This window comes from Saccopteryx bilineata, chromosome 1 (assembly GCF_036850765.1).
Source record: "Saccopteryx bilineata isolate mSacBil1 chromosome 1, mSacBil1_pri_phased_curated, whole genome shotgun sequence".
Lineage (NCBI taxonomy): Eukaryota > Metazoa > Chordata > Mammalia > Chiroptera > Emballonuridae > Saccopteryx > Saccopteryx bilineata.
Genome location: NC_089490.1, coordinates 388,962,849 through 388,989,180, shown reverse-complemented (window position 1 = coordinate 388,989,180; position 26,332 = coordinate 388,962,849). Strand labels below are relative to the sequence as shown.

The 26,332-nt window shown below is 38.0% G+C and overlaps 1 protein-coding gene across 13 annotated transcripts in view; it reads left to right on the top strand.

Moving 5' to 3' along the window:
• Positions 1 to 26,332, top strand: part of PHF21A (PHD finger protein 21A) — a 177,476-nt gene that overhangs the window by 35,515 nt on the left and 115,629 nt on the right. For all 13 annotated transcript variants that reach the window (XM_066251380.1, XM_066251378.1, XM_066251379.1 and 10 more), the window contains 3 exons: positions 88 to 231; positions 6,040 to 6,072; positions 8,274 to 8,339. In XM_066251380.1, the coding sequence (XP_066107477.1) occupies positions 178 to 231; positions 6,040 to 6,072; positions 8,274 to 8,339 (153 nt within the window). In that variant the 5' untranslated portion in view covers positions 88 to 177. The remainder of the gene's footprint in view (positions 1 to 87; positions 232 to 6,039; positions 6,073 to 8,273; positions 8,340 to 26,332) is intronic.

Sequence of the window (26,332 nt, the reverse complement as noted above, 5' to 3'; positions counted from 1 at the left end):
TTTTTTAACTACTTTAATTTATTGTATTTAACATTAATATATTTCCTTTATACCTAACATAATGATTCAAAACATTGATCTCTACAGCTGCAGTGAGAAGAGGAGTTTATTATTTTAAACAGAGGCCTGAAGAAACTATAGAATTAGCAGACATAGAGAAAGTGGAGAAAGTAGAGGATGGAGTTGCAGACTCTACAGGAAGCTCTTAAAGTGGAAATTCAGGTTCACCAGGTATGTTGCATTATTGGCTTCTCCCACATCACCCTATTACGTAATGGCTACATTAAGAAGCAGGCCTAGCTCCGATTTTTCATACAATGCCGCTCATCTTTTAGGCAGTTGTCCAGTAGTTGTGTCATTTGCCTTTTATCACCACTCAACTCATTGATAATACTTTTAAAAATTTTAATAAAATATTCCTGATTTCCCTTTCACAGAAATTAGCTGAAGATATTTTTTTCATATACCAGAGGTGTTAAAAAAACTATTTTATCTGTTTTTTTGCTTCATTTTTTTTAGAACTTTGGTCATGTGACTTATAACTTAATTTGCATCTTTTATTTATTTATTTATTTATTTTTTTTTTTCATTTTTCTGAAGCTGGAAACAGGGAGAGACAGTCAGACAGACTCCCGCATGCGCCTGACCGGGATCCACCCAGCACGCCCACCAGGGGCAACGCTCTGCCCACCAGGGGGCGATGCTCTGCCCATCCTGGGCGTCGCCATGTTGCGACCAGAGCCACTCTAGCGCCTGAGGCAGAGGCCACAGAGCCATCCCCAGCGCCCGGGCTTCTTTGCTCCAATGGAGCCTCGCTGCAGGAGGGGAAGAGAGAGACAGAGAGGAAAGCGCAGCGGAGGGGTGGAGAAGCAAATGGGCGCTTCTCCTGTGTGCCCTGGCTGGGAATCGAACCCGGGTCCTCCGCACGCTAGGCCGACGCTCTACCGCTGAGCCAACCGGCCAGGGCCTTAATTTGCATCTTTTAAATGAGACATGTTTGACTTGGCTACCATATATACTGAAGGTTTTTTTTGTAACTGTGTTTTATTTCTATAATATATCATCTATATATTGTGTGTTCACCACCCCAGGTCAAGTCTCCTTCCATCACCATTTATCCTTTTAACCCCTTGTACCTCCCCCACCCCCTTTCCCTCTGCTAATCACGGTTCTGTTGTCTGTGTCTACGCCAAAGTTTTTACTGCTCATTCAGTTTTATGCCTTGATTTCAGTCTTTAGTAAAGAAAATGTGACTGCCTTCACAGATGTTTAAATTTCAAATTTCACCATTCTTATATTTTACCTCAGGTACTTAGGCTAAACAAATCTTTAAAATATAGAAATAAAAAATATATTAATGATTATGTGGTATAATAATTGTTTTAGTAAAATATGTTTTGTGTTAAATATAATTTATATATTAAATATGTATAACATTTTATTTAATATAACTGTAACCAAAACAAAAAGCTATCCTTCAATAACTAAATCATTAACATTTTTTGTATAAAAAGAATATCACTGTTTTATATCTCTTATCTCTCTTTTTTTTTTTACATTAGCTGGATGTGGTTCTAGGTTCAAGACACACACATGTGTAATGTTTGGTTAATAAAAAGTGATAAATGATGTTGAATTAACTGATGTTGAATGTTCAGGGTGTTGGAATAGGAGAAGAGAAATATTTTATAAAGGTGTTTGTTCTTAGGTATGGTTTCCTTTGTTTTATCTGAATAGTCTCATGTAAGATTAATTTCTGAAATTGTTGGAAAAACACATTGGGCTTTTGATAACTACTGAATTTGCAATTTGCTGAGAATTAATGGATGAGAACTTACAGGAGAGCTTCAAAGGCATATATATCTATACACACACCCATATAGGCATACACATTCATCTATACTTTTCACAGTAAGTCACTGTACAGAAAAATCCTTGTTGCTGCTTGAGGCCCTGTTAAACTCTTGCTCAGCGCCTGACCAGGCAGTGGTACAGTGGATAGAACGTCGGACTGGGATACGGAAGACCCAGGCTCGAGACCCCGAGGTCGCGGGCTTGAGCGCGGGCTCAGCTGGTTTGAGCAAAAGCTCACCAGCTTGGACCAGAGGTCACTGGCTCGAGCAAGGGGTTACTTGGTCTGCTGAAGGCTCGCGGTCAAGCAATCAATGAACAACTAAGGTGTCACAACGAAAAACTGATGATTGATGCTTCTCATCTCTCTCCGTTCCTGTCTGTCCCTATCTATCCCTCTCTCTGACTCTCTCTCACACTCTTGCTCAGCAATAGTTATATAATTTGCCATGTACAGGTGGGCTTCTGTATATGGAGTGTGTTTTGTTTTTATGATAACGTTAAGAAATGTAGTATATAGTAAGTTTTATATATTCAATATATAAAATAACATTTTATTTTATTTGGCCTTTCTTCTGTTTCTAATTGAGAAGAATAAAAATCTGTTTACAAAAACAAGCTTGTCTTTTCCCCAGACAGAAGTATCTTAACATAGAGGTGTGTTGAATACCCAGTTTGGCTGAATGGCAAATGATGACGGTAAAGTTCACAATTTGTTCAAAGCCAACATCATCATAGAACACATTTCTAGAGAACAATAATCTGTTTGAAATTTGCATGGATTAGAGATAATTTAATGAAATGGTATGTGATTTTTGGAGATATTTCTCCTCTTAAGACATGTTGAGATGGCAAAGTTGATTATTCTGCTTTAAGTTAATTCTCACAAGATATGAACAAATCCCAATAAAACTTTCTTGAGCCTTACCAATGGCGCCGCAGCGGTTAGAGCGTCAGCCTGGGATGCTGAGGGTCCTAGTTCAAAACTCCCAAGATCTCTGGCTAGCAGGCTTGCTGGCTTGAGTGTGGGGTCACAGGCTTGAGCGTGGGATTATCAATGTGATCCCAAGGTCTCTGGCTTGAGCAAGGGGTCGCTGGCTTGGCTTAAGGACTCCCCCCTCGTCAAGCCACGTATGAGAAACAGTCAATAAAAAAACAACTAAAGTGAGGCAGCTACAAATTGATGCTTCTCATCTCTCTTTTCACCTACCTCCCTTTCTTAAAAAAATTTAAAAAGAAAACAAAACTCACAAAACTTTTTTAAAAGATTCAAGACTTAAATTGAACTCAGTTACTAAAAATTAAGTAGAATTTAAAAATATTATTTTGTTTTATATTTTAATTTAAGCATACCAGTTCCGTGAAAATTATAATTATGAAAAAGTTTAATACTTATTCCATTTTAAAATCTAATTTACATTTTAAAGTTACATTTGTTGACTCAAAAGGGATATAATATTCTCCATAAAGTTATCTCAAATACTATCTTAGTATTGAAATTAGCTATTTTCTTATTTAACTTTGCTTTTTAGCATAAAATTAATAGCATTTATGTTCATCCTTAATTATACAATATTTTGTTTTTGCAATAATAAACATTTATATGTTTATTGATAGCATTTTAACATAGAAAGTCTATATTTTTATTTGTTACATTTAGAGTACTTTTCTATTTTTTTACAAAAAAATTTAAGTATTAACAGTAAATCCAAGTGACTGCCTTGTTTGTAAATCTGATATTGTTCCTCTGATTGGATATGTGGTACCTACATGATCACCAATCATGACAAGTCCAGGGATGATAGAAATGACATCAGGGTAGGCACTGGCTGTTAGTCTGGATCCAGAGCCACCCCTTGGTGCATTTCCAGTCATGGAATGAAGTTGGGGTGGAAATTGAGCTGACTGGGTAGAAAGTATGTTATGAAACTACCTGGTATTGCTGTCATGGAAGTATATTTTTGTTCTTTATGTGTAGGGAGGTGATTTAAAAAGTAGCAGTGTTCACATGGTTGATGTTGATAAATGTTTAAATAATACTGGCCTGTGATAGGTATCTCATCTTTTTTTTGAGAAATTGCTTTTTTGATGATTCTTACGCAGATTTATTGAAAGCCATATTTAAACTTGCAGAATATTTACTCTACATGGAACAGAGTAGTATATATCAGAGGTTAGCAAATATTTTCTGTAAAGGGCCAGTTAGTAGATTAAGGTATTTTATACTTTGTAAGTCATTTATGGTCTCTATCACAGCTACTCTGCTCTGCTGCTGTACAGGCAAAGCAGCCATAGACAATATACAAGTGAATGGGTGTAAATGTGTCCCAATAAAACTTTATTTACAAAAACAAGCGGATATCCAGATTTGCCTGTGGGCTATAGTTTGCCAACTCTTGGCATTTCCTCATGAAAAATTGCTGGTATTCTTGCAATAGAAAGTAACTTATGTCTGATAACACAAGGTCAGCTTTAAAGTCACTAGGGATTTGGATGGTCTAGTTAAGTTGCCCAGCATGTTCAGACCTGCCTCTGATGATGTTAAATGCAGCTTGACTGCTTACAGATAGAAAAGTTAGTTTATTTCTTAAAGGTGGAGACTTCGTGAGGTTATCAGTCAGTTTTTAAATTCCAGTGTCATGGAAGAAAATCTTTTTCAGCTTTAAAAAGGCAACTTTAGAAGAGTAGACAATCTGGTAACCAAATCAAAAAGGAAAACCAAAAGTTATTTAATTGAAGATAGTGGTTAGCCTTTAGGGTGTGTTAGTAAAAATGTGTATGTGTAAGACCTTGTTGTTCAATTTCATTGGCACTTGGAATGTGTTATTACTATTCTGTAATTAAGACCAGGACATAGAAGAGTTACTACTGTCACATGTGAAGTAGATTAGAGTATATAGTAACAGATACAACTTGTGTATTTGGAGGTCATCTCGTTGGTAACCTCACCTATCTAGAATGTAGCTTAAGTACCTAAAGTAAGTCTTTTGATCAACTAGAATAAATGTTGGGAGTCATTTACCAAAGATTATATAAATAAAGCTGATTTTCTTTTATATTTAAGAAGGCAGATAAGTATGTAATGTGTTTTAGAAAGTTTTTATTTTATGACTAAAATTTTAAAAGTGCCTGTCACCCAAAGAGAGGGACAGATTTTCAATTATATGAAAAATTCACTTGGGGAACAGCTTATTCCCAAATAATTTTTAGGAATTAGCTTTTGGTTACTCCTTTAGCCTTCATATTCTTCTGTCCCTGGTTGTTGTACCTTTGGGCAGGGATGCTTTTAGAAGTTGGGTTAGATCAAACAACACCCATTTTTCTTTATTTTTCATTTGTTTGGACTTCTGTCTTCTTTAGTAGAGGTTTTTCTCATTCTGTATTATGGTAGCACTCTCCTTCCCAGAGGATCCCAGGTAGGTATACTTGTGTATTATTGCTCCTTCCCTTTCTTACTCTCAAATACTGAGCATCACTGCTCCACTGAGTCTGTCCCTGTCTCCCCCCACAGAGGAGATAGTGGCAAAGTCACATCTGATTCTAGGCTCCTTCTGTACTTTGCTGTGTACAGATAGACGTGTATTGTATGGGAACAGCTTCTTTCTAGGCCTTATTTGGGACTCAAGGCAACGACAACACTTTGTTTGGAGCATCCAGCTTGTTTAATTTACCTTAACCCACCCCACCTCATCCCATCCCATTCCACCTCATCTTCAGCATTTGTTAAATGCTGGAGATTTTTGTTAAAAATATGAAGTAGCAGTTTGATTTTTTTTCCCTTGTATTAAGAGGAGTGTCTCATTAACTTTTTTATGTAGGTCACAGAAGCTTTTGGTTCTGATTGTGGTTCTTATTTTTTGTGTGTGTGGTCTTACAACTCTAGATTTTGGGGGCCAAACCTGATTAGCCATAGTGAGTTAATATTTAAGACTGATTATCAGGGGGAGGGGGTTGGGAGGAGGAGGATGGGGGCAGAAGGGAGTAAAGAGGGACAAATATACTGTGACGGAAAATGATTTGTCTTTAGGGGATGGGCACACAACACAATCAACAGTTCAAATGCTATAGAGATGTTTGCCTGAAACCTATGTGTTCTCATTGATCAATATCACCCTATTAAATTTAATTTCTAAATAAAATTAAAAAAATAAAAAAGACTGATGGCTCTTTTTCTCTCTTTATTACCAGAAACTGGTTGCTCAAATGAAGCAGGATCCACAGGTAAAATACTACTTTATTCATTTAATTTTTAAATTAAAATAATTTAAAACAAAAAGACCATAAAATGCTAAAATATATACCAATACTTAAGTTTTAAAAACTATCTTATCTCTAAGCAATAACGTTAGCATATTGATCTTCATATTTTAAGGGTTTAGAAAAGTCCATTCATTCTGTTATAATATAGCTAATATAGCAAATATTTCATCTTTGTTACTGTTATTTGCTTTTGTATTATTTGCTTTGAGTATTTGGGGTGGGGGGAGTTGGGAGTTAATATTCTTCCTAGAGCTTAAATTTCTTTTTTTTTTTATTTTTTACTTTATAGAGCTTAAATTTCATTTCCATAAGTCCACTTACTCAAAATCAGTCTGTGAGGCTTTCAGTAGTCTCAAAATTACTGAATATGGCTCAGAACCATTCTTATTTTGTCATAGTTTATAGTAAAGATATAGTACAGAACATTTAAATAATTAATCACACTATGTTCAGGGTAAGAATTTTAGAATAAGCTTTAAAAAGCATTTAAAAGTTTATTTTTGAAAGAGCCCTACTCCAGCAAATGTTAGATTTTCTTGAAATCCTCATAGGTGTTTTTGACTTAGACATTTTATTCTCTGTCCCTTAAGAGAAATCTTCCTAAGGAGTTATCTTGTCTTGAATGATTGTGTTTATTGTTCAGGCAGTCTCTTTTGCAGTCATTAGACAATGGACCATAAGCATGGAGACGACTTATCAGACTCTGTTAGGATTTCCCCTTTGCATTTGTTGACTCATAATCTGTTCACAAAACAACTAGACCCATTGATGGGTACTCAGCTATATGTGTATATATCTTTAGCTTGTTTCACATTCTGTACATGCCTCATTGTAAATTTAAGTAAAATAAATTCTTGAATTGAGGAATGGTACTGAGGCAGATTTTTTGAAAGTAGGAATAGTAGTCATTTCAAAAAATTTAAGACCCAGTGGCCTAATTATTGTGCTTTAATATAATCCATTGATAGCCCACACTTAATTTCTGTTGACACTTGAACTTCTTTGAGAAGCTCCTTTATTTATTTTTAGAGTTTATTATTTAAACTAGACGTAGGGAACCAAGATGCAGTAGACCTTTAGATTAATAATTTTTTTTATATTTTAATATGGTAACCTATGCTATCAGCAACAAAATACTATTAGAAAACTTGAGCATTTCCCATAGAGCTGGTGGTCATGTAACAGCAGTCTTCATGTGAAAAAATCTGAGGGGGCAGTGACTTGTTGGACAGTCTCATTAGAGAGATGTATGCACTTGTAAAAAAGACCACATGGAGTAAACGTGAGAGGGAGGGTGTGTGCCCCAACCTGCTGAAGACTGGGCAGGGCTGATTGAAAGAATTGCATGTGAAATGATGAAGAAAAAGCGGTCTCTCATTGGGGTGGTGTTTCCTCTGCCAGGACACCTTCCTGCTGCATTAAGCATTAGTCTTGCTTTTTTCATCTTGACCCCCCCCAACACACACACACACACACACACACACACACACACACACTCTCTCTCTCTCTCTCTCTCTCTTTCTCTTCAATAAAAGGCAAGCATATTTCATTATCTCATCTAAAATAGAACATATTCTTTTCTGTATCCTAGAATTTGAAAACTGAGAAAGTGCCCTGGTGTCATCAGTGTGTTAATTTGAATGATGTAGTGTTAAGGCCGTTGCAGCACTGACAGCTTCTCAAATCTAGGCTAAAATAACAAATGTGCTTTCCCTAAGTAAGGGAGAGGGCAAGGAGAGAAAACCTCTTATCTTTATTGGTAATGCCACTAAGCGGCCAGTGTGTGCGTGCCTACCACTTCCATTTTCCTGCTTTCGTCTGATTAGTGGGGCTTTAGGTTTTCTGTCAACGGATACTTTCAGTAAAGAATAACTATTTTTAATAGAAAGGGGCACTGTTTCACAGATGCTAAAATTGAAAACTTCTAATAATTTAAAACAATTGCAAAAGAGCTGCCCCTGTTCTAGTGTTAGTAGCCTACATTTAGGATCTATGCATTAGGTAGTGATAACACAGCTACAATTTAATGCCTGATGGATTTGATTGGCTCAGTGCTTAAGGTTGCTTCATCATTTGTAATGCAATATGCATAAAGCCTCCTTGCTACTATTCTGTTAACAAATGAAATATCTTTCTCACAGATATTTTTTCTTTCCAATCAGAATGCTGATTTAAAGAAACAGCTTCATGAACTCCAAGCCAAAATCACAGCTTTGAGCGAGAAACAGGTAGGGGAAAAAGGAGGAGGGGCATATTTTTAACATTGTGTTCTAAAGATATATCTGCTGGAGGCTTCTAGGAGAACTGCTATTTTTCCTCATGTGTGAAAATAAGTGTGGGCAGCCAGACTCAGTTTTAATTTTGTTTGAGCTCTGTTTATCTGTTTTTATTTTTGGTTGAAATCAGTCTCTAGAGTGTCCCATGGGTATATGTTACTTGCAAATATCTAAAAGCAATGTGGCAAGCTGCTGTTAACCGTGTTAATTAAACTATACTTTACCCATAGTGGCCGGGGGTAAAGAAAATCAGTGGGAGGATGTGATAGGGAGTCTGGAGCTGTTGGATATGCCTTGTTACTACCTGTTCTAGAGACTTAAGATGACATGTAACTAACGTGGAGGGAATGGTTGTATAAATACTTTGCTCTGAATGTAGATCTCCCATTCTAATTATTTTAATACCTTTATGTTAATCTTTATTAAATATTGACCTACTATTATGTGAAATAAACTTTGATTGAATCTTGTTAGATTATTCTAATGGGGCAAGGGAAGATCATTTTGCTTTTCTTTCAAGGATATCCAGAAAGTATTTTTTGGAATTTCTTCTATAATGACCTCCACTTCACCAACTCAGGCAGTTCCTGCCACCAGGTGGAGTGTGACAATTGATAGAGCTATAAGTAAATGTCTGTGATAATCTGACAAATCATTGTTTTCTTGTTCCTTCCTCTGGTTAAAAGGAGCAGTTTTCTATCTCGGAGGAGGAGAACGTGCGAACCAAAATGATTAGCTGATTTGCAATTGATCGTTAATGCTAGTGATATCTCATTGAAGATTTTTGATTGAATAGGTCTCAGTAATTGATTTTTATGTTTTTAAAATTTTTATTTAGTGAAATAATAGCAAGAGTAATTTATTCCTGGAGATTTTTGTGTGTGTTTTGTGTATTGTATTGTGTTTTCATTTAACTAAGAGGGAGAGATAAATTTTGAGAACTATGTGGAATAGATATGAGCTGTTACTGTTTCAGAATAGAATCTTATTCCAAGCTGAGTGAACAAATGCTTTTCTCTCCCCCAGCCTGTTGTTAAGCTAGTACGCTTCCCCATCTTGTCTTCTCCAGAAATGGTAGGTGTGTTAGATTAGGGAATTGCCAGCTAAAATTGGGAGGAGGTGGCATGGTGGAGAACAGTTTTTAAGGAAAAAATGTAAACAGTTTATTAGTATGTATTTGGCTCTGATAGTGAGTCAGTCTCTGAAGTCAAAATGATGTGTGTTAGGGAAAGTGTTCTAGTTTAGAATACTGTTAGTGCTCAGCCTCCTTGTAGTTTCAGGGTTAGGTTGACAGGATGCCAATGAATGACTCACTTTTGCTGAAAATTCACGTGTTCCAGCAGGGAAAGAAGGTGAGAACGGATTAGTGGAGTAGGGATGGGGGATGCTGTCACAAAGTTAATGCAACCTAAGGCTTCATTTGAGGAAAATGGGGCAATTAAAAACAATTTACAGTTATTTAAAATTATTGTTTGTGAACACTGATACAAGGATTTGATTTATTTCTGTAACTTTTTAATCTTTAATTTTTTTCTATGAGGGACTTCACTTAATAGAAAATTTCAACCATTTATGTTCAGTAAGACATTTCATCAAGTGATAAACACTGTCATCTGAACTAGGTTTGGATTTTAGAAACTAGAAGTTTTAAAAATGGGTGTAGCATCAGTAAAGAGAACTAGAGTCAGAAACTGAAATGCAACGTTGCAATTTTATTTGCTTCGCTATTAAAACAACCTTTTGGAAAGAACAGAAAATATGTCATTTTTAGGTAGGATAGTACCTGAAGGATACACAGCTATAAAGTTCAAAAGCTGGTCCTTCCTCAGACTTATTTCCCGCATGAAACATTGATATGTAATTTAAAATAGTCTCATCTTAGAATAAATTCCTAATGCTAAATGCCCAGCTTTTTGGATTATTTTCCCTCACAAGATCCACATAGCCTCTGGGAAAACTTAACGATTTTCCTTCAACATTAATAACTTTTACCTGAATTCCCTTACATGACTAATATTTTAATTTAACATTAATTTTTTTGGTTGTGAGAAAAGTTTTAAGTATAGAATAGTTTAAAGAATGTCATTTCCAAAATTAACATTGATTAACTTTGTCATTATTTGTTTCCATTCTTTTTCTGTGTGTTTTTCTATAATAATTTTTCTATATCTACTTGAAAACTTAATTGTACAAGTAATACTGTAGATGCATGCATTCTCTTACTTTGCTTTATTAAAAAACAAAATACTACATAGTCATTAATTCTTACAGTGAGCACTTACTTGTTTTTACTTGTTATTGCTTCCACAGTCTTTGATATTTATTTGATTTCTTTCTCAAGGCATTATGAAATGGAATGCTCGTTTGGGAAAATATGGTCTTTAGGGAATATCCTTCATGGCTTAAAACTCAGTGAATTTCAATGAATTGTTAGTTAGAAAGTTCCAGTACTTTCAAACTGTAACTTGCGGTTTCTGAGTAGAAACTTTACGTGGCAGATTTTGAGTCGACTTCTTGACCCAGTGTCGGGTTGACAGTTTTTAGTAACTCAAGGAAATCCCCAGACTTGATTGGCTAAAGAACTTATATGTTACATAGCCACTAAAAATCATGGGTTCAAAAATGTTTTACTGACATAGGAAAGTGCTCCTGATAAAATAAGTGAAAAAGCATATGCAACTTCACATGTATTATAATCCCATTTCTGTGTATGTTGTAGGTATATATGTGCATAGGTGTGTAAATGTGTATAACAACTGTCAGTATAAAGTGTTTCTGGAAGGTGATGAATTTACAGGTGGTTTATTTTTCTATATACTTTTATGTATAATCAGAAGTAAATAAACATTTAAAAAATTAACACTATACTCCTGTCTGTTCCAGGGATAGTTAGCATTTAAAAATCTGATGATATTCTCCTCATGGTATATGAGCCATCTAATCAGAGAATCCAACTATTTTAAACACTAGTAATACAGAAGTGTGGGAGCAATGACTAATTTCTTTAATCATGGTTTCCTCTCATTCTGCATCCCTCGCTCCTCATTTTTGACATGCACCTGTGGTCTTTCACCTGTTAGAGTAGAGGTTCTAATACTGGAGCCAAAGCCTTAGTTGCCTTTGTGCTCTGCTTCATTCTAATTGATTGTAGAAGCAGTCTTAACATCCCAAAGTTACTTGCTTATCCCTGTGATATTCAGGCTTTAGCCATAGTAGTTGCATCTTTGGTTTCTCCTGCCTTAAACAGTTTGTCACCCTACATGCCTTCCCGTGGTGCTCCCCTGGCCAGCATCAGGAAGCAGCGTAAATGTTGCTGCTTCCTTAGAGCAGTGGTCCCCAACCTTTTTTGGGCCAGGGACCAGTTTAATGTCAGAAAATATTTTCACGGACCAGCCTTTAGGGTAGGACGGATAAATGTATCACGTGACCTAGACAAGCGTTAAGAGTGAGTCTTAGACGGATGTAACAGAGGGAATCTGGTCATTTTTAAAAAAAATAAAACATCGTTCAGACTCAAATATAAATAAAACGGAAATAACGTAAGTTATTTATTCTTTCTCTGTGGACTGGTACCAAATGGCCCACGGACCAGTACCGGTCTGTGGCCCAGGAGTTGGGGACCACTGCCTTAGAGGACCTATCTTTGGAACCTCTTCCTCCTGTTCATATCAGCTGTTTCTGTTATAATCTCTCATTGAACCTTTCATTTTTCCTTTATAGCTATGCCTTTTAGGATCAGGTGCAGCTGTGAATGACTAAAAACTCCAAGCGAAAATGGCTTAACCAAGGTAGACTTTTGTTTCCCTCTCATGCGAAAGCTCTGTATGTGGGCTGTGGAGGTAATAGTGGTTCCACGGTCAGGGAGCCCAGGCTCCTCCTGTTCTGTTGCCCTGACATGCTCAGTGTGAAGCTTTCACATTATAGCCCAAAATAGCTGCTCCATCTGGTAGGAAGGGGGAAAAGCAACAAAGAGCAAGCCCTTTAATTTTAAGGACGTTTACTAGAAGTTGTGTGTGGTACTTCCTGTTAGATCCCATTGGTCAGAACTTAGCTCAGAGCAGGGAATATCATAAGTGCCCTCTATTCCAAGTGGCCATCGGCAAATAAAACTCAAGAGACTCTGTTACTGATTAAGATGGGGGGGTTAAATACTGGGGATAATTAGTAATTCTGCCACAATAGCTTATTACAATTTGTAATTACATGTATGTGATTTTTTTTTTAAAGCAAGGAAGGGAGAGAGAGACAGGAGGGGAGAGAGATGAGAAGCATCAACTCTTAGTGGTGGCACTTTGTTGTTCAGTGATTGCTTCTCATATGTGCCTTGACTGGGTGGCTCTAGCCCAGGGGTCTCAAACTCGCGGCCGTGCGGCCCGCCCACCAATTTTGTGCGGCCCGCAGACTAATCAAACTTCGTGGATTAATCTGCGGGCCAGTCTGCGGCCGCACAAAATTGGTGGGCGGGCCGCAAGTTTGAGACCCCTGCTCTAGCCAAACCACTGACCCCTTGCTCAAGCTAGCAACCCTGGGGCCATGTCTGTAATCTCACAATTAAGCCAGCAACCCCCGCGCTCAAGCTTGCTGAGATCGTGCTCAAACCAGCAATCTTGGGTTTTGAACCTGGGACCTCAGCGTCCCACATCAGCTCTCTGTCTATCCACTGCGCTACTGTTGTTCATGCTGTCCTTGACTATTTTAAAAAATAACTGTATTACTCACTAGACTAATTTTCAGGAAGTCAGGGAACATGTTTGTCTTACTTTTTTCCGAGTATAGTACTTAGTGTAATATTTAGCATAAAATAATATTTATTACAGAAATGCATTTGTCCATCTTAAATGAGTTATTTTATCCACCTGATCTTTTTCTCTGCTTGTAGATAATTTTTAAAAACAGTGCATCCTGTTTTTTATGCTTTTTAAATTTAAAGGATGACATCTTACATTTTTTAGTGTTCTTTGACAATATGATATTTAATAGCTTCAAATATTTAATGGTCTGTCTAGGTCATAATTTATTGAACTATTCCTCTATTAGTTGATGATAGGATGTTTTCAGTTTTTCACTAATATAAATGTTGCTATTGTAAACACCTTAGTATGTGAATCTGTTCCTTTGTGAGCACCTAAGGATAAATTCTCAGGTGTGAGATTACTGGGTGTTTTGGTCAGCTATTGCCATAACAGTTCTGTATAACAATCCAGTTTTTTATTAAGGGGCTTGTAACACTAGGTGTTTATTTTCACATTGGGTCTATAGGTCACCTGGAGTTCTGATCTAGGCTGGACTTGGCCAGGCATATCTACTTCAGTTTGTGGGTTGGCTGGCCCTGCCTCCAGGCTGCAGGTTGGGTTAGATCCACTCCAGATGTGTTCATTCTGAGACTTAGCACAAAGGGGCAGCAGCTACCTGGGGCATATTCATTTCATGACTTATTACCTGAATTCAAGAAACAGGCCAAACTACCAAAACATGTTTTAAGCCTCTGCGGCAGCAAGTCTTTTAACATCTCATTAGCCAAAACAAATCATGTGGCCAAGGCTTACTTAGGTCCAGAGGGTGTGGATATATGTAGAATTTTGTATCAGAGAGATGAAGAATTGAGAATAATAATCTATTGACACCCCCCACCCCGGTCAAAGGGTATAAAAAGTTTAGGATATTGAAAAAAAACCTAATTATTTCCAGAAAAGGCTGTATCAGATTAGGAACATATATGAGAATACCTAGTTTTTTTTGACACCCTGTAGGGGTGAAAAGAACACTTTGCTAATTGGAAGATGGATTAATCTGTATTTGATGCTTGCTGGAGGTATGTTTTTCATGCTTTTTGTTCATGCTACTAATATTCCATATTTATTCCACAGAATTATGTTTTGGTTTTAGGTTTTGTTTTTCTTTAAAGCTTTCTCCTATTTTTTTTATTCCTTTTTTGAGAGGTAGATCTCTTCCTAATCTTTGGTCTTTACTATTGGTTTGCAATGCTGACTCTATGTTTAAAAATTATCATCTCTATTTCTTATTTAATGCATAACCTAATACATGATGAACACTTTTCTGGATTTAATAAATAGTTACCATCTATGGAACCATTCTCATTTTAAATATGAACATATTTTAGTAAAATGGATTCTGAAGCCTTTGAAAGAGAATTTTCTGTTCCTGCTATAATAACTAACTATATATGTTTTTTGGGGGGGAGGGTTTTGTTGTTGTTTTTTGGTTTTTTACAGAGACAGAGTCAGAGAGAGGGATAGATAGGGACAGACAGACAGGAACGGAGAGAGATGAGAAGCATCAATCATTAGTTTTTTGTTGCGACACCTTAGTTGTTCGTTGATTGCTTTCTCCTGTGTGCCTTGACCGTGGGGCTACAGCAGACCTAGTAACCCCTTGCTCAAGCCAGGGGCCTTGGGTCCAAGCTGGTGAGCTTTGCTCAAACCAGATGAGCCCGTGCTCAAGCTGGCGACCTCGGAGTCTTGAACCTGAGTCCTCCACATCCCAGTCCTATGCTCTATCCACTGCGCTACTGCCTAGTCAGGCTAACTATGATACATATGTTTTTGATGCATAGGACAAAAAAACTTCAGCTAAGTAGGTGACCTGACCAGTGGACTTGGTGTGAGGGGATACTGGGAGTTTGAGATGTTCCTGACTCTGTAACAGACTTGTTGATAGATTTTGAATTATTGAATAATTTGTATTTCTGTTCCCCAGTTTATGGAATGTTTGGTAATGCCATTTAGGAACTAATGAATATGTGTCTATTGAGTGCACTAAATATTTTTGGAGGTAAGTTCTATTTAAATGAAAATAGTTTATTTTAGTCATGGTGGCTAACTTCATCTCATATGTAATACCTTCATCTTACATGTTAAAGTACTGCTTTTTTAAGTAGCTTAGAACGTTTCACATATAACTCAGTCATGAGGACATTATTGTAATTCATAAACTGGGGCATGGACTTACCCATGACTTTATATTTAATCGGTATCATATTCAGGACTAGAATCCAGATCACAGTACTCTTCATTCATTTTTATTTAGTAAATTTTTAAGTTATTCTGTGGACCTTCATCTATCAAATATTTTTGAAATAGGACATTAGGCACAATAATTACACTGCCTTTAGGCTTCATTGCCTTGGAGTCAAGTAAGTAAATTGATTCTTATAGTCTAATAATGGTAACCTGATATACATGATTATCTGTGGCCTCTGATACCAGTAACCATAAAATATTCTCCTCTTTCATTTACCACCAAACTAGTGTGATTGGCAATTACATTGGAATTTAGAATTTTTTTCCTAGAGATTCTTGAATTATGATGGGAATCTGACTTTGTCTTTATTCAGGGCTTAGGTGTTCCCTAGGATTTAGTCTATCTCAGTGAGTGTTTTTTAACTGCCAGTCTGGTCCGCCAGAAATTTCATGGTGGTCCACAAAAGGCTAACCACCCTTAGGCTGAATGGAGACTATAGACCCGGTGATCCTGGTTGCATTCGCTTATGCTTGGGGTGATTTCTGCCTTAGCAGTCCCTGAAAGAATTTTTCTATTTTCACCAGTTTGCAAGCGTAAAAAGGTTAAAAACCACTGGTCTACTTCATCCCTCCTCTGCAGTACATATGTGAAACCCTTGGTCCATTTGATTTCCATGGAATGTTTATTTGATTTTTTTTTTTTTTTTTTGTATTTTTCTGAAGCTGGAAACGGGGAGAGACAGACAGACTCCCGCATGCGCCCGACCGGGATCCACCCGGCATGCCCACCAGGGGCGACGCTCTGCCCACCAGGGGGCGATGCTCTGCCCCTCCGGGGCGTTGCTCTGCCACGACCAGAGCCACTCCAGTGCCTGGGGCAGAGGCCAAGGAGCCATCCCCAGTGCCCGGGCCATCTTTGCTCCAATGGAGCCTTGGCTGCGGGAGGGGAAGAGAGAGACAGAGAGGAAGGAGGGGGGGGGGGTGGAGAAGCAAATGGACGCTTCTCCTGTGTGCCCTGGCCGGGAATCGAACCCGGGTCCCCCCGCACACCAGGCCGACGCTCTACCGCTGAGCCAACCGGCCAGGGCCTGTTTATTTGATTTAAAAAAGAATCTAGAGTAAAATATCCCACACTGTTATTCATACCTAAAATCCTCAACTAGAGTCAAGGTAGGCAAAAGTAACTATTGGAAGCCATCTATGAATATCCGTCGTAAAAACTTCTGAAGACACACACTTTTCTTACTCTGATCTCTGTTTGTCCTAGATGTGAGTTCATCAGATGAAACAGTTTGCAAGTTTTCAGAATACTGCCCCTGAGCTTCATCTGCTGTTAATTGCTGATAAGATTAGATATAACTATTAAAATTTCCAATATTTCTTTTTTATGACTTCTCTTCCCCTTTTTACTTGCTTAATTATATTCTTTATTTATAAAGCATTTTATAGCTGTCACTTCTGAAGAGAAGTTGATTAGTCTCCTGAAGATGGAAGGTCTAGTATGATTTTTCTAGAGCAGGGATCAGCAAACTGAGGCCTGCACCTGGGCCTGTCGACTGTTTTTGTAAATAAAGTTACTGAAACCCAACCACATTTTTCATTTACATATTGTCTATGGAAGTTTTTGCTACCAACAGCAGAATTGAGTAGTTGTGACAACCACCTGCCCGCATATAGAAGAAGTTTGCCAACTCTTATCCTAGAGAAATTTAACCAGAGAGGCACTTGACTCACAGTAGAACAGTCTAGGGCAGGAGGGAGCACCACACTGAAAACAGGGCATGCAGTCAACCTTTGAGCAATGTAGGAGTTAGGGGCGCCAACTCCCTATGCTGTGAAAACTCCACATATAACTTGTTTTCTCAGAAACTTAGCTACTAATAGCCTACTGTTGCTTTACCGATAATACGAACAATGAGCACATATTTTGTATGTTATATGTATTACGTACTGTATTCTTACCTTAAAGTAAGCTAGAGAAAAAAAGTTATTAAAAATCATAAGGGAAATACATTTACAACTCTGTACATATACAGTATATTGAAAAAAATTGCATATACGTGAATTTTTAGCCCACGCAGTTTAAATGCATGTCGTTCAAGGGTCGACTGTACACTGAGTAAGGGAAGGCCCTTCTGTGTACATGCCAGCCCCACAGTTTTCAGTGCATTTTTAGCATCTCATTTTTTAAAATCCTCTTTTACCTTGGGTTCTTTTCCTCTTTCTGTCTTGCTACCCCCTCTCTTTTATAAATTTATTGAGGCATAATTACTGTAAAATGAACACACATTTTTAAAACTTTAATTTTGATGGGTCAAAGTCATCACTACAATCAAGGTAATGAACATACTTATGACCTCTAAAAGGTTTTCGTGCCCCTTGGTAATCTCTCTTTTTCTCCCCCTTTGTCTAGTCCTGTCCCAGGCACCTTGCTTTGCTTTTTGTCACTATAGATTAAGTTTACGTATTTTAGAATTTTAATAAATGGACTTACACAGTATGTACTCTTTGGGTTGGTACTCGTTTTTAGCTATCAGAAATAAAGCTACTGTGAGCGTCCATATAAATCTTTGTGTGGAGATTGCTTTCATTCTCTTAGGTAAGTGTGGCTGGGTGGTATGGTAGATGCATTTTTACCTTTTTAAAGATGTTCCAAAATGGTTGTCCCATTTTACATTTCCACTGTTCTAGTTGCCCCACGTCGTTGGCCGTTCTTAAACATGAGCATAACAGCCAAGAATCCCAGATACTTAAGGGAAGCGATTAACGTGAGAGGCAAAACATCCCTTGAGAATTAGGAGGGACAATTCAAAATAACTATAATTTTAGATTTTTGAATCCATTTAAGAGATGTTGCATCCATGAAACAAACAAGACACAAGAATAAAGGAACAATTAGAAAACAAGTCTTTAAAAATATTTTTTATTGAATTTAATGGAGTGACATTGGTTAATAAAATTATATAGGCTTCAGATGTGCAATTTTATACAGAATTGTTGATAATAAAAAACGGTTTAGAAGGTGAAATTTGAGCAATCTCTTAATTTGTAGAAGAGACAAAGGGATTGGACAATGGAAGAACAAAATTTTAGAGGATCAATCCAGAAGGTCTCATGCTGGATCAAAACAAATTCTAAGTTAAGAGAACAGAAAGTGGAGAAGAGAAAATTGCCTAATGACTAACAGAAGTTTCTCAGAACTGAAGAGCATACATTGCAGATGAATAGAATTTACCGAGTACCTAAAACTACGAATGAAAAAACAGCCTCACCCACATACCAGGGCACATCATTGTGAAACTGCTGAACAACAGGAATGGAAGATCTTAAAAGCTTCCTCAGAGAAAAATAAAATATTTGTGCACAAGGATTGGGAATCAGATGGCATAAAAATTCTCAGCACTAACATAATAAGCTAGAATTAAGTGGAATGATACTGCTGAAATGTTGAAAATTAATTTCCAATGTAGAATTCTATACTGAACCCAACTTTTGATCAAATCTGAGTGTAGAATAGAGACATGCAAGGTCACAAGACTTACCTCCTATGTACCCATTTTGAAAAAGCTACTGGCCTGACCTGGCAGTGGCGCAGTGGATAGAGCGTCGGACCGGGATGCCGAGGACCCAGGTTCGAGACCCCGAGGTCAAAGCTTGAGCACAGGCTCATCTGGTTTAAGCAAAAAGCTCACCAGCTTGGACCCAGGGCGCTGGCTCAAGCAAGGGGTTACTTGGTTTGCTGAAGGCCCGCGGTCAAGGCACATATGAGAAAGCAGTCAATGAACAACTAAGGTGTTGCAGTGCGCAACGAAAAACTAATGATTGATGCTTCTCATCTCTCCGTTCCTGTCTGTCTGTCTCTGTCTACCTGTCTATCCCTCTCCCTGACTCTCTCGCTGTCTATGTAAAAAAAAAAAAGAGAGAGAGAAAGCTACTGGATGATGCTCTCCATGAAAACCAATAAAGGTGAATACATGGGTCTATAAAACAGAATTCAGTACAAAAGAGAGATGAAGGAAATCCCCTGTTTGATGAAGGAAAAACCTACATGACTTTTGTACAGTAGGTTTAGAGAACAACCAGCCTACTTTGGATAGGAGGATAGAGATGTCTAGGAAAGATACAGACAAGAAAAAAATGGACTGATAGATTATATGATGTGTTTTGAGCCATTATTTAGATATGTTTTATGGCTTTTTTGGAAAGTATGGGGAAGAATTAGTTATAGGAGTATTGAAAACCAGGCAAATGACAAAGCAAGGCATTTTTCATTCCAGGAATAATAAAATGCACAAGAAAATAAGTATAATCATAACATACTGATTGTCTACAAATTCTGATGATACAACCTTATTGAATACGAGTTTAACTAAAAGTTGTGATGTGGCCGTAATGGTCATAGGGAACAGGAGGAGGAAAGGTAATAGAAGAACTAACTTTCAGTTATCTGTAGTAGAAATTCAGTTCATAATTTTTAAACTGGAAAATCAAGAGATCACAATGAATGTATGTTTAAATTTTATTTATTGATTGAGTTTAGAGAGAGAGGAAGGGAGAGAGATTTTTTTTATTTAGAAAATTAAATTTAATGGGGTGACATTAATCAATAAGAGTACATAGGTTTCAGGTAAATATATCTATAGCATTTGAGCTGTGAATTGTGTTGTGTGCCCGAGGGAGAGAGATTCTTGTATGTGCCCTGACCAGGGATCTAACCCGCAACCGGGCACATCAGGACAATGCTCCAACCAACTGAACTACCTGGCCAGGGCACAAAGAGTATATATTTTAAAATGTGAAGATAAACACATGAAGCAATCTCTGAAAAGAGTTGAAATGGTTTCCTGAAAGGCATTCAGGACTAGAGAGTTGAAGAGGGTTGATGCAAGGGACTGCTGTTATTATATTTATTATAAGCCTTGTGGTACTATTTTTTTTAAAAGATAGGTATATATATTCAATATAAAATAGAAATAGAACTAAATAGAAAACTAAATAGAAAAGTGAAAATCTGGACTTCTTATTAGATAGGATGTTTGTCTTTGTGGAATTACTCTGGACTCCTGAGGCAGGTTACCTGCTGGCCAAGTCTTGGGTCTCCCATCTAAACCAGGCCGTATTAGGGACACCGCTTGGGCCTCTCTGATTCTGCCTTTTCATTTTTCTTTGCACAAACCACATGGTGACCCTGAAGTTTGGTTAAGACATTCCTTAGGAGTCTACAGGAGAGATGAATGTCCTGTTTAGTTGGTTGCTCTTATCTTGGGGGTAGAGAATAGATGTAGGCTCTAATGATAGTAATAGTAAAACGTAACAAAAGCATAGATCCATGATTTTAGCCCCATAGGATGTAATACTCCTTCCACTCAAAGCCCCAAAACTAAACTCCGTGAGGCCAGGGACTTTTTCTTGTTTTGTTCATCTATGTACAGGCTTTCAGTAAATGAATAAATGACTACTCCCTGAATTATCTAAGTTCTAACAAATGTATGTTTAAAGCAGGGGTCGGGAACCTTTTTGCCTGAGAGAGCCATGAACGCCACATACTTTAAAATGTAATTCCGTGAGAGCCATACAAACGACCTGTGTACGTTAGGCATTATCCAATAGAAATTTGGTGTTGTCCCGGAGGGCAGCTGTGATTGGCTCCAGCCACCCGCAATCATGAACATGAGTGGTAGGAAATGAATGGATTGTAATACATGAGAATGTTTTATATTTTTAACATTATTATTTTTATTAAAGATTTGTCTGCGAGCCAGATGCAGCCATCAAAAGAGCCACATCTGGCTCGCGAGCCATAGGTTCCTGATCCCTGGTTTAGAGCCTATTCTGAGTGAGCTCAGATTTTTATAGGGGATTTGAACATGTAAACAATTACAATAAATTTGAAGGCAGAATATGCATGGTACACCGAAAGGGGAGATTCTCTTGGTGGGGGATTATGGAAGCCTTCACAATGAGCTGATATCTGAATTGAGCGTTGAAGGATGAGGAGGGATTTGCTAGGTGGACAGAGCCTTATAGACAGAAAGAAGAGCATGTGCAAAGGCGCAGCAATAGGGAACAGCAAGGCATATTCAGCAAACAAGCAGCAGGATTGCTAGAGCAGAGATTCTGTCAGGTGACGATCAGAGGGTCAGCTTTTGTACAGTTTGAAAATAAAACATTTTGTACTATTTTCATCATTATTAAGGCTAACTGTAGTATTAGGAATAGCCACAACCAGATAATATATACTTCCTATTTGCCAGGTACTTCTCTGTGTGCTTTAACTAGACTGATGGATTTAATCCTTATAATAACCCTAGGAGGTGGGTACTGCTGTCCCCACATTATGGATAGGAGGTTAAGTCACGTGCCCAAAGTTTCAGAGCGGGTAAGTGGTAGAGCCAGCTTTGAATCCAGGCTGTGTGGCTAAAGACTGTTTTAAATTAAAATAACATCAAAGAAGAATGTGATATTTACACTTACTTAAAGGGGTAGATGGAATGTACTGGTTGAGAAGTAATTTATTAGATTATCAAGGAAAAGGGATGGCAGTGGGAGGTGAATAAATAAGCCAGAGCTTGATTACAGGGGCTTCACGTACCCATTTCCTTGACTGCTCTTTGCACTTTCTGCTTTTGTTCAGGGCTGCTCGATTTCTGAAGTTCTGTTTGTCTGAATTTTTACAAAATTATAAAGAATGACTGGAAGGTAGCCTTTCCTACCTCCACAAGTCCACCTGCTCAAAAATGGGCTCTTTTGTTTAATTTAAGGTCAAAGACTTAGTTTTTAATAAATTTATTGGTACAATACAGCTTTTTAAATTTTTTTTTATTTTTTTTATTTTTGCTAGACTTGGGATAGAAGACCAAGCTATTGACACTGGGAGCTGTAGTCTATCATTTCTTTAAACATTTCTTTTCCCTATTTCTAAAAGGCCTGTTCATTTAGAAAATTCAGCAGGGAGAAAAATTTATCTGATCTCCATGTTTTATTTTTCTATGCACACATTTGTATTAAAAGTAAAATTGAGATTGGTATTACACATTATTTTTGAAATATTTATTTTTTATGTATCTTGAGCAATCACATTTTTAAATATTCTTCACAAATATTAGTTTTTAGTGGCTTGATAGTATCCTATCATATGACACGTGTAGCATTGATTTGGTCAGTTCACTATTTTTAGACAATTGGTTTGTTCCCAGTATTTTACTGTTTTATGTCCAGCTCTATAGTGTACATCCTTGGGCATAAATTATTTGGACAATAATTTTGATTATTTCCTGGAAGTAGTAAATGACAGGATCTGGAGGAAGTGAATGTTTTTTACATGTTTTTTGAAGACTTGTTTGTTGTGTACAAAGGACTCTAACTCAGACTAGCTTAAGCATAAAGGAGAACTGATTGGAGCCATATTAGGGCGTCTCAAGAACCCAAGGGCAGCTTTTGGAATTGAAACTGGAGAGGCTCTGTCTGTCGTCTCTCTTTGTCCTTCTCTGCGTCTGCTTCCTTTCCCCTTTCTACAGACTGGCTTTCTCCGTCTTTCTGGGCACATGGCAGACAGAAGGCTCTGGAGACTGCATAGTTCTGTCCCAGACTCACTGGCTTGTTCTCTTTGGCCAGGGGACTGTGTCACCAGTATAGACATGACTGGGTCAGGGGGCATCTCGCAGACAGAAGAACTTGTGAATAGGCAGATATCCCCAAGAGTTTCTGAAACATTTTCTTTCTGACTGAATTTATTAGGGTCACATTGGTTAATAAAATTATATATGTTTCAGGTACACAAGTCTATAATATACATCTGTATATTGTGGGTTCACCATCCCAAGTCAAGTCTCCTTCCACCATCATTTATCCCCCTTTATCCTCTCGTACCTCCCCCCACTCCCTTTCCCTTTGGTAATCACCATACCATTGCCTGTGTATATGGGTTGTTTTTTGTTTGTTTGTTTTTGTTTAATCCCTTTACCTTTTTCACCCAGCCCCCCAATGCCCTCCCCTCTGACAGCTGTCAGTCTGTTTTCTATGAGTCTGTTTCTGTTTTGTTTATGTTAGTTTATTTTGTTCAGTAGATTTCACACATGGGCGAAATCATATGGTACTTGTCTTTCTCTGACTGGCCTATTTCACTTAGCATAATGCTCTCCAGGTCCATCCATGCTGTCGGAAAGGATAAGATTTTTTTTCATTTTTTTAGCCTGACCAGGCGGTGCACAGTGGATAGAGCGTCAGACTGGGATGTGGAGGGCCCAGGTTCGAGACCCCGAGGTCGCCAGCTTGAGCACGAGCTCATCTGGTTTGAGCGAAGCTCACCAGCTTGGACCCAAGGTCACTGGCTTGAGCAAGGGGTTACTCAGTCTGCTGTAGCCCCCCAGTCAAGGCACATATGAGAAAGCAATCAGTGAACAACTAAAGTGTTGCAACGAAAAACTAATGATTGATGCTTCTCATTCTCTTCGTTCCTGTCTGTCTATCCGTCTATCCCTCTCTCTGATTCTGTCTCTGTAAAAAAAAAAAAAAAAAAAAAAAAGGAAAAGATTTTCTATGGCTGAATAGTATAGTATTGTGTAAATTACCACAGTTTTTTTATCTACTCATCCACTGATGGACATTTGGGCTGCTTCCAAGTCTTGGCTTCTTAAACCTTAAATATTACCTGCTTGTTCTCTTAAAAGATTGTGTCCATTTATAGGGTTATTTTTGTAAAAGATAAGCTGTTTTAACATGCTGGATGGAATTCTACCTTGAATGGAAACAAAAGGTTTTAATGATCAATTTATTTGGCAAACATTTATTGAGCATCTTCTATATTCCAGATATGCTTCTAGATGCTGAGAGCATGTCAATCCTGAAGACTCAGGATATATGTATTTTGAACTGACCTTTAAAATGTGCTTTTAAAGTCTTAATTAGGTTTTCGTTTTACCAACAATATAATATATACAGCTAAGCCTTTTACACACGTTTTCTTTGTTGGACAGATCCATTCATTTTTTCCTAAGTGATTGGGTATTGTGAAGTTATGATACTTGATACATTAGAATATTAACAGTTTATCCTTCCCCCTTTCCTCACTCTTGTGATGCAGCAACAGTGGAGTGCAGAGAGGTATTCAGGCCATGGCTCTCTACGTTTCTGTTTTCTGCAGGTATAAGTGAGATCCTTCTCTTGGGTGTGTGTGTGTGTGTGTGTGTGTGTGTGTGTGTCTGAAGCGAGAGGCAGGGAGGCCAAGAGACTCCCGCATGTGCTGGTCCAGGATCCACCTGGCATGCCCACTAGGGAGTGATGCTCTGCCCATCTGGAGCATTGCTCCATTCCAACTGGAGCCATTCTAGAGCCTAAGGCGGAGGCCGTGGAGCCATCCTCAGCACCTGGACCAACTTTCCTCCAATGGAGCCTTGGCTGTGGGAGGGGAAGAGAGAGAGAGAGAGAGAGAGAAAAGGAGAGGGGGAAGGGTGGAGAAGCAGATGGGCGCTTCTCCTGTGTGCCGTGGCTGGGAATTGAACCTGGGACTCCTATATGCCGGGCCGACACTCTACCACTGAGACAGCTGGCCAGGGCTAGGAGATCCTTCACATTTGATGAGACTTTCTTAGAGGTAATATGTTATAGGATTAGAGTTCTTTTCCAATTGGAAAATTAACTGACAGAAAAACCTTAGCAAAGTAGAAAAAGAGGTATGTTTTGAATGTCCATCAAAAACAGATTAGACTTTCTTTTTCCAGACAGTGCTTTGTGGCTATCAGTCAGGGTAACAGGTAGGTAGGTCTGCCCAGTGACAGACTAGAAAATGTGCTGTGCCAGCCTGGAGTTTCAGGTGAGAATTCCCCAAAGAATTATATTTTTAGACTTTTCTGCCCTGAGTCGGCTTTCCCCTGGAAAGTCTGTGTTGTATTTCTGCAGGATTAGTGGATAGTGCCTTCTCATGAGACCTGATCCCAGTGTGGATGGGGCAGGCCTCCTTTAGGTGAGCTGGGGAAGCTCCAGAACAGCCTCTGCCTGTCTGCACTCGTGACATTCTTCATTGCTGCTGGAGCTAGGATTTTAGTTGATTTTACTTATCTCAGCTTGGGCCATAGATGATATTTGTGTAGATGACATTTTAAAAGAGAGAACAATTCTCTATTTTATTCTCTATTCGGGAAGGAAAACATGGAAAACAAAAGTATAACTTCTCCTATATAATTCAAGGAATTTTGTTTTCTGCTGCAGTTTCTAAACTGGCCTGGGTTCCATGGGAGAATTAAACTCTAAAGCTCTTGGCATCTTGTATATGTATTGAAATAACATTTCTTTGGATTAGATTGGTACTGGTCCTAGTTTTATACTGTCCTTGTGACAATTGAAAAAATAATCATTGAAACAAGTTTTTGTGTTCTGTGGTTCCAATGAGGAATCCTGGTTGAGAAAGACCATTCTGGAATGATAGGAAACCCTCTACTATAAAAGTCATAGAGACCCAAAGAGTGGAGCTATGTATGAGTGTTCAGTGACAGTAACTGCTGATGTCATTCTAGGACGGGAAACAAAAAGGGCTCAAGCATTGTTAGTCCACTGGACATGATGTAGTGAAAGGAACTATTCTTCTGTTTTCTTTAATCAAGCATAATATGAACTTAGGGAAAAACCCCCTCAGTTAGGGTTTTCTTGTATACCAAAACAGATTAATACTAATAATATTTTTATTTATTTCTTGTGCTGTTTTTTTTCCAGTGCTTTATTTTGATTTCTTTTACTATGTTTAAAGCAAATAAAATCAGTTATCTTTATAAGAACTTTTTAAGATAGGCAAGTAAAAAGCCCATCAGTTCAGCAAAAGGCTGAGAACTATTTGTGCTTGTAAATAATGTAACTGTTTTATAGAACTGAGCCCTCAGAAGAAGGACAGCACGGGATGTATTTACTAACAAAGTACAGGGATCCCAGAGCAGCTCTTACTGTCTCCCTGTCTAAAGGTCTTTTAAACAGGAG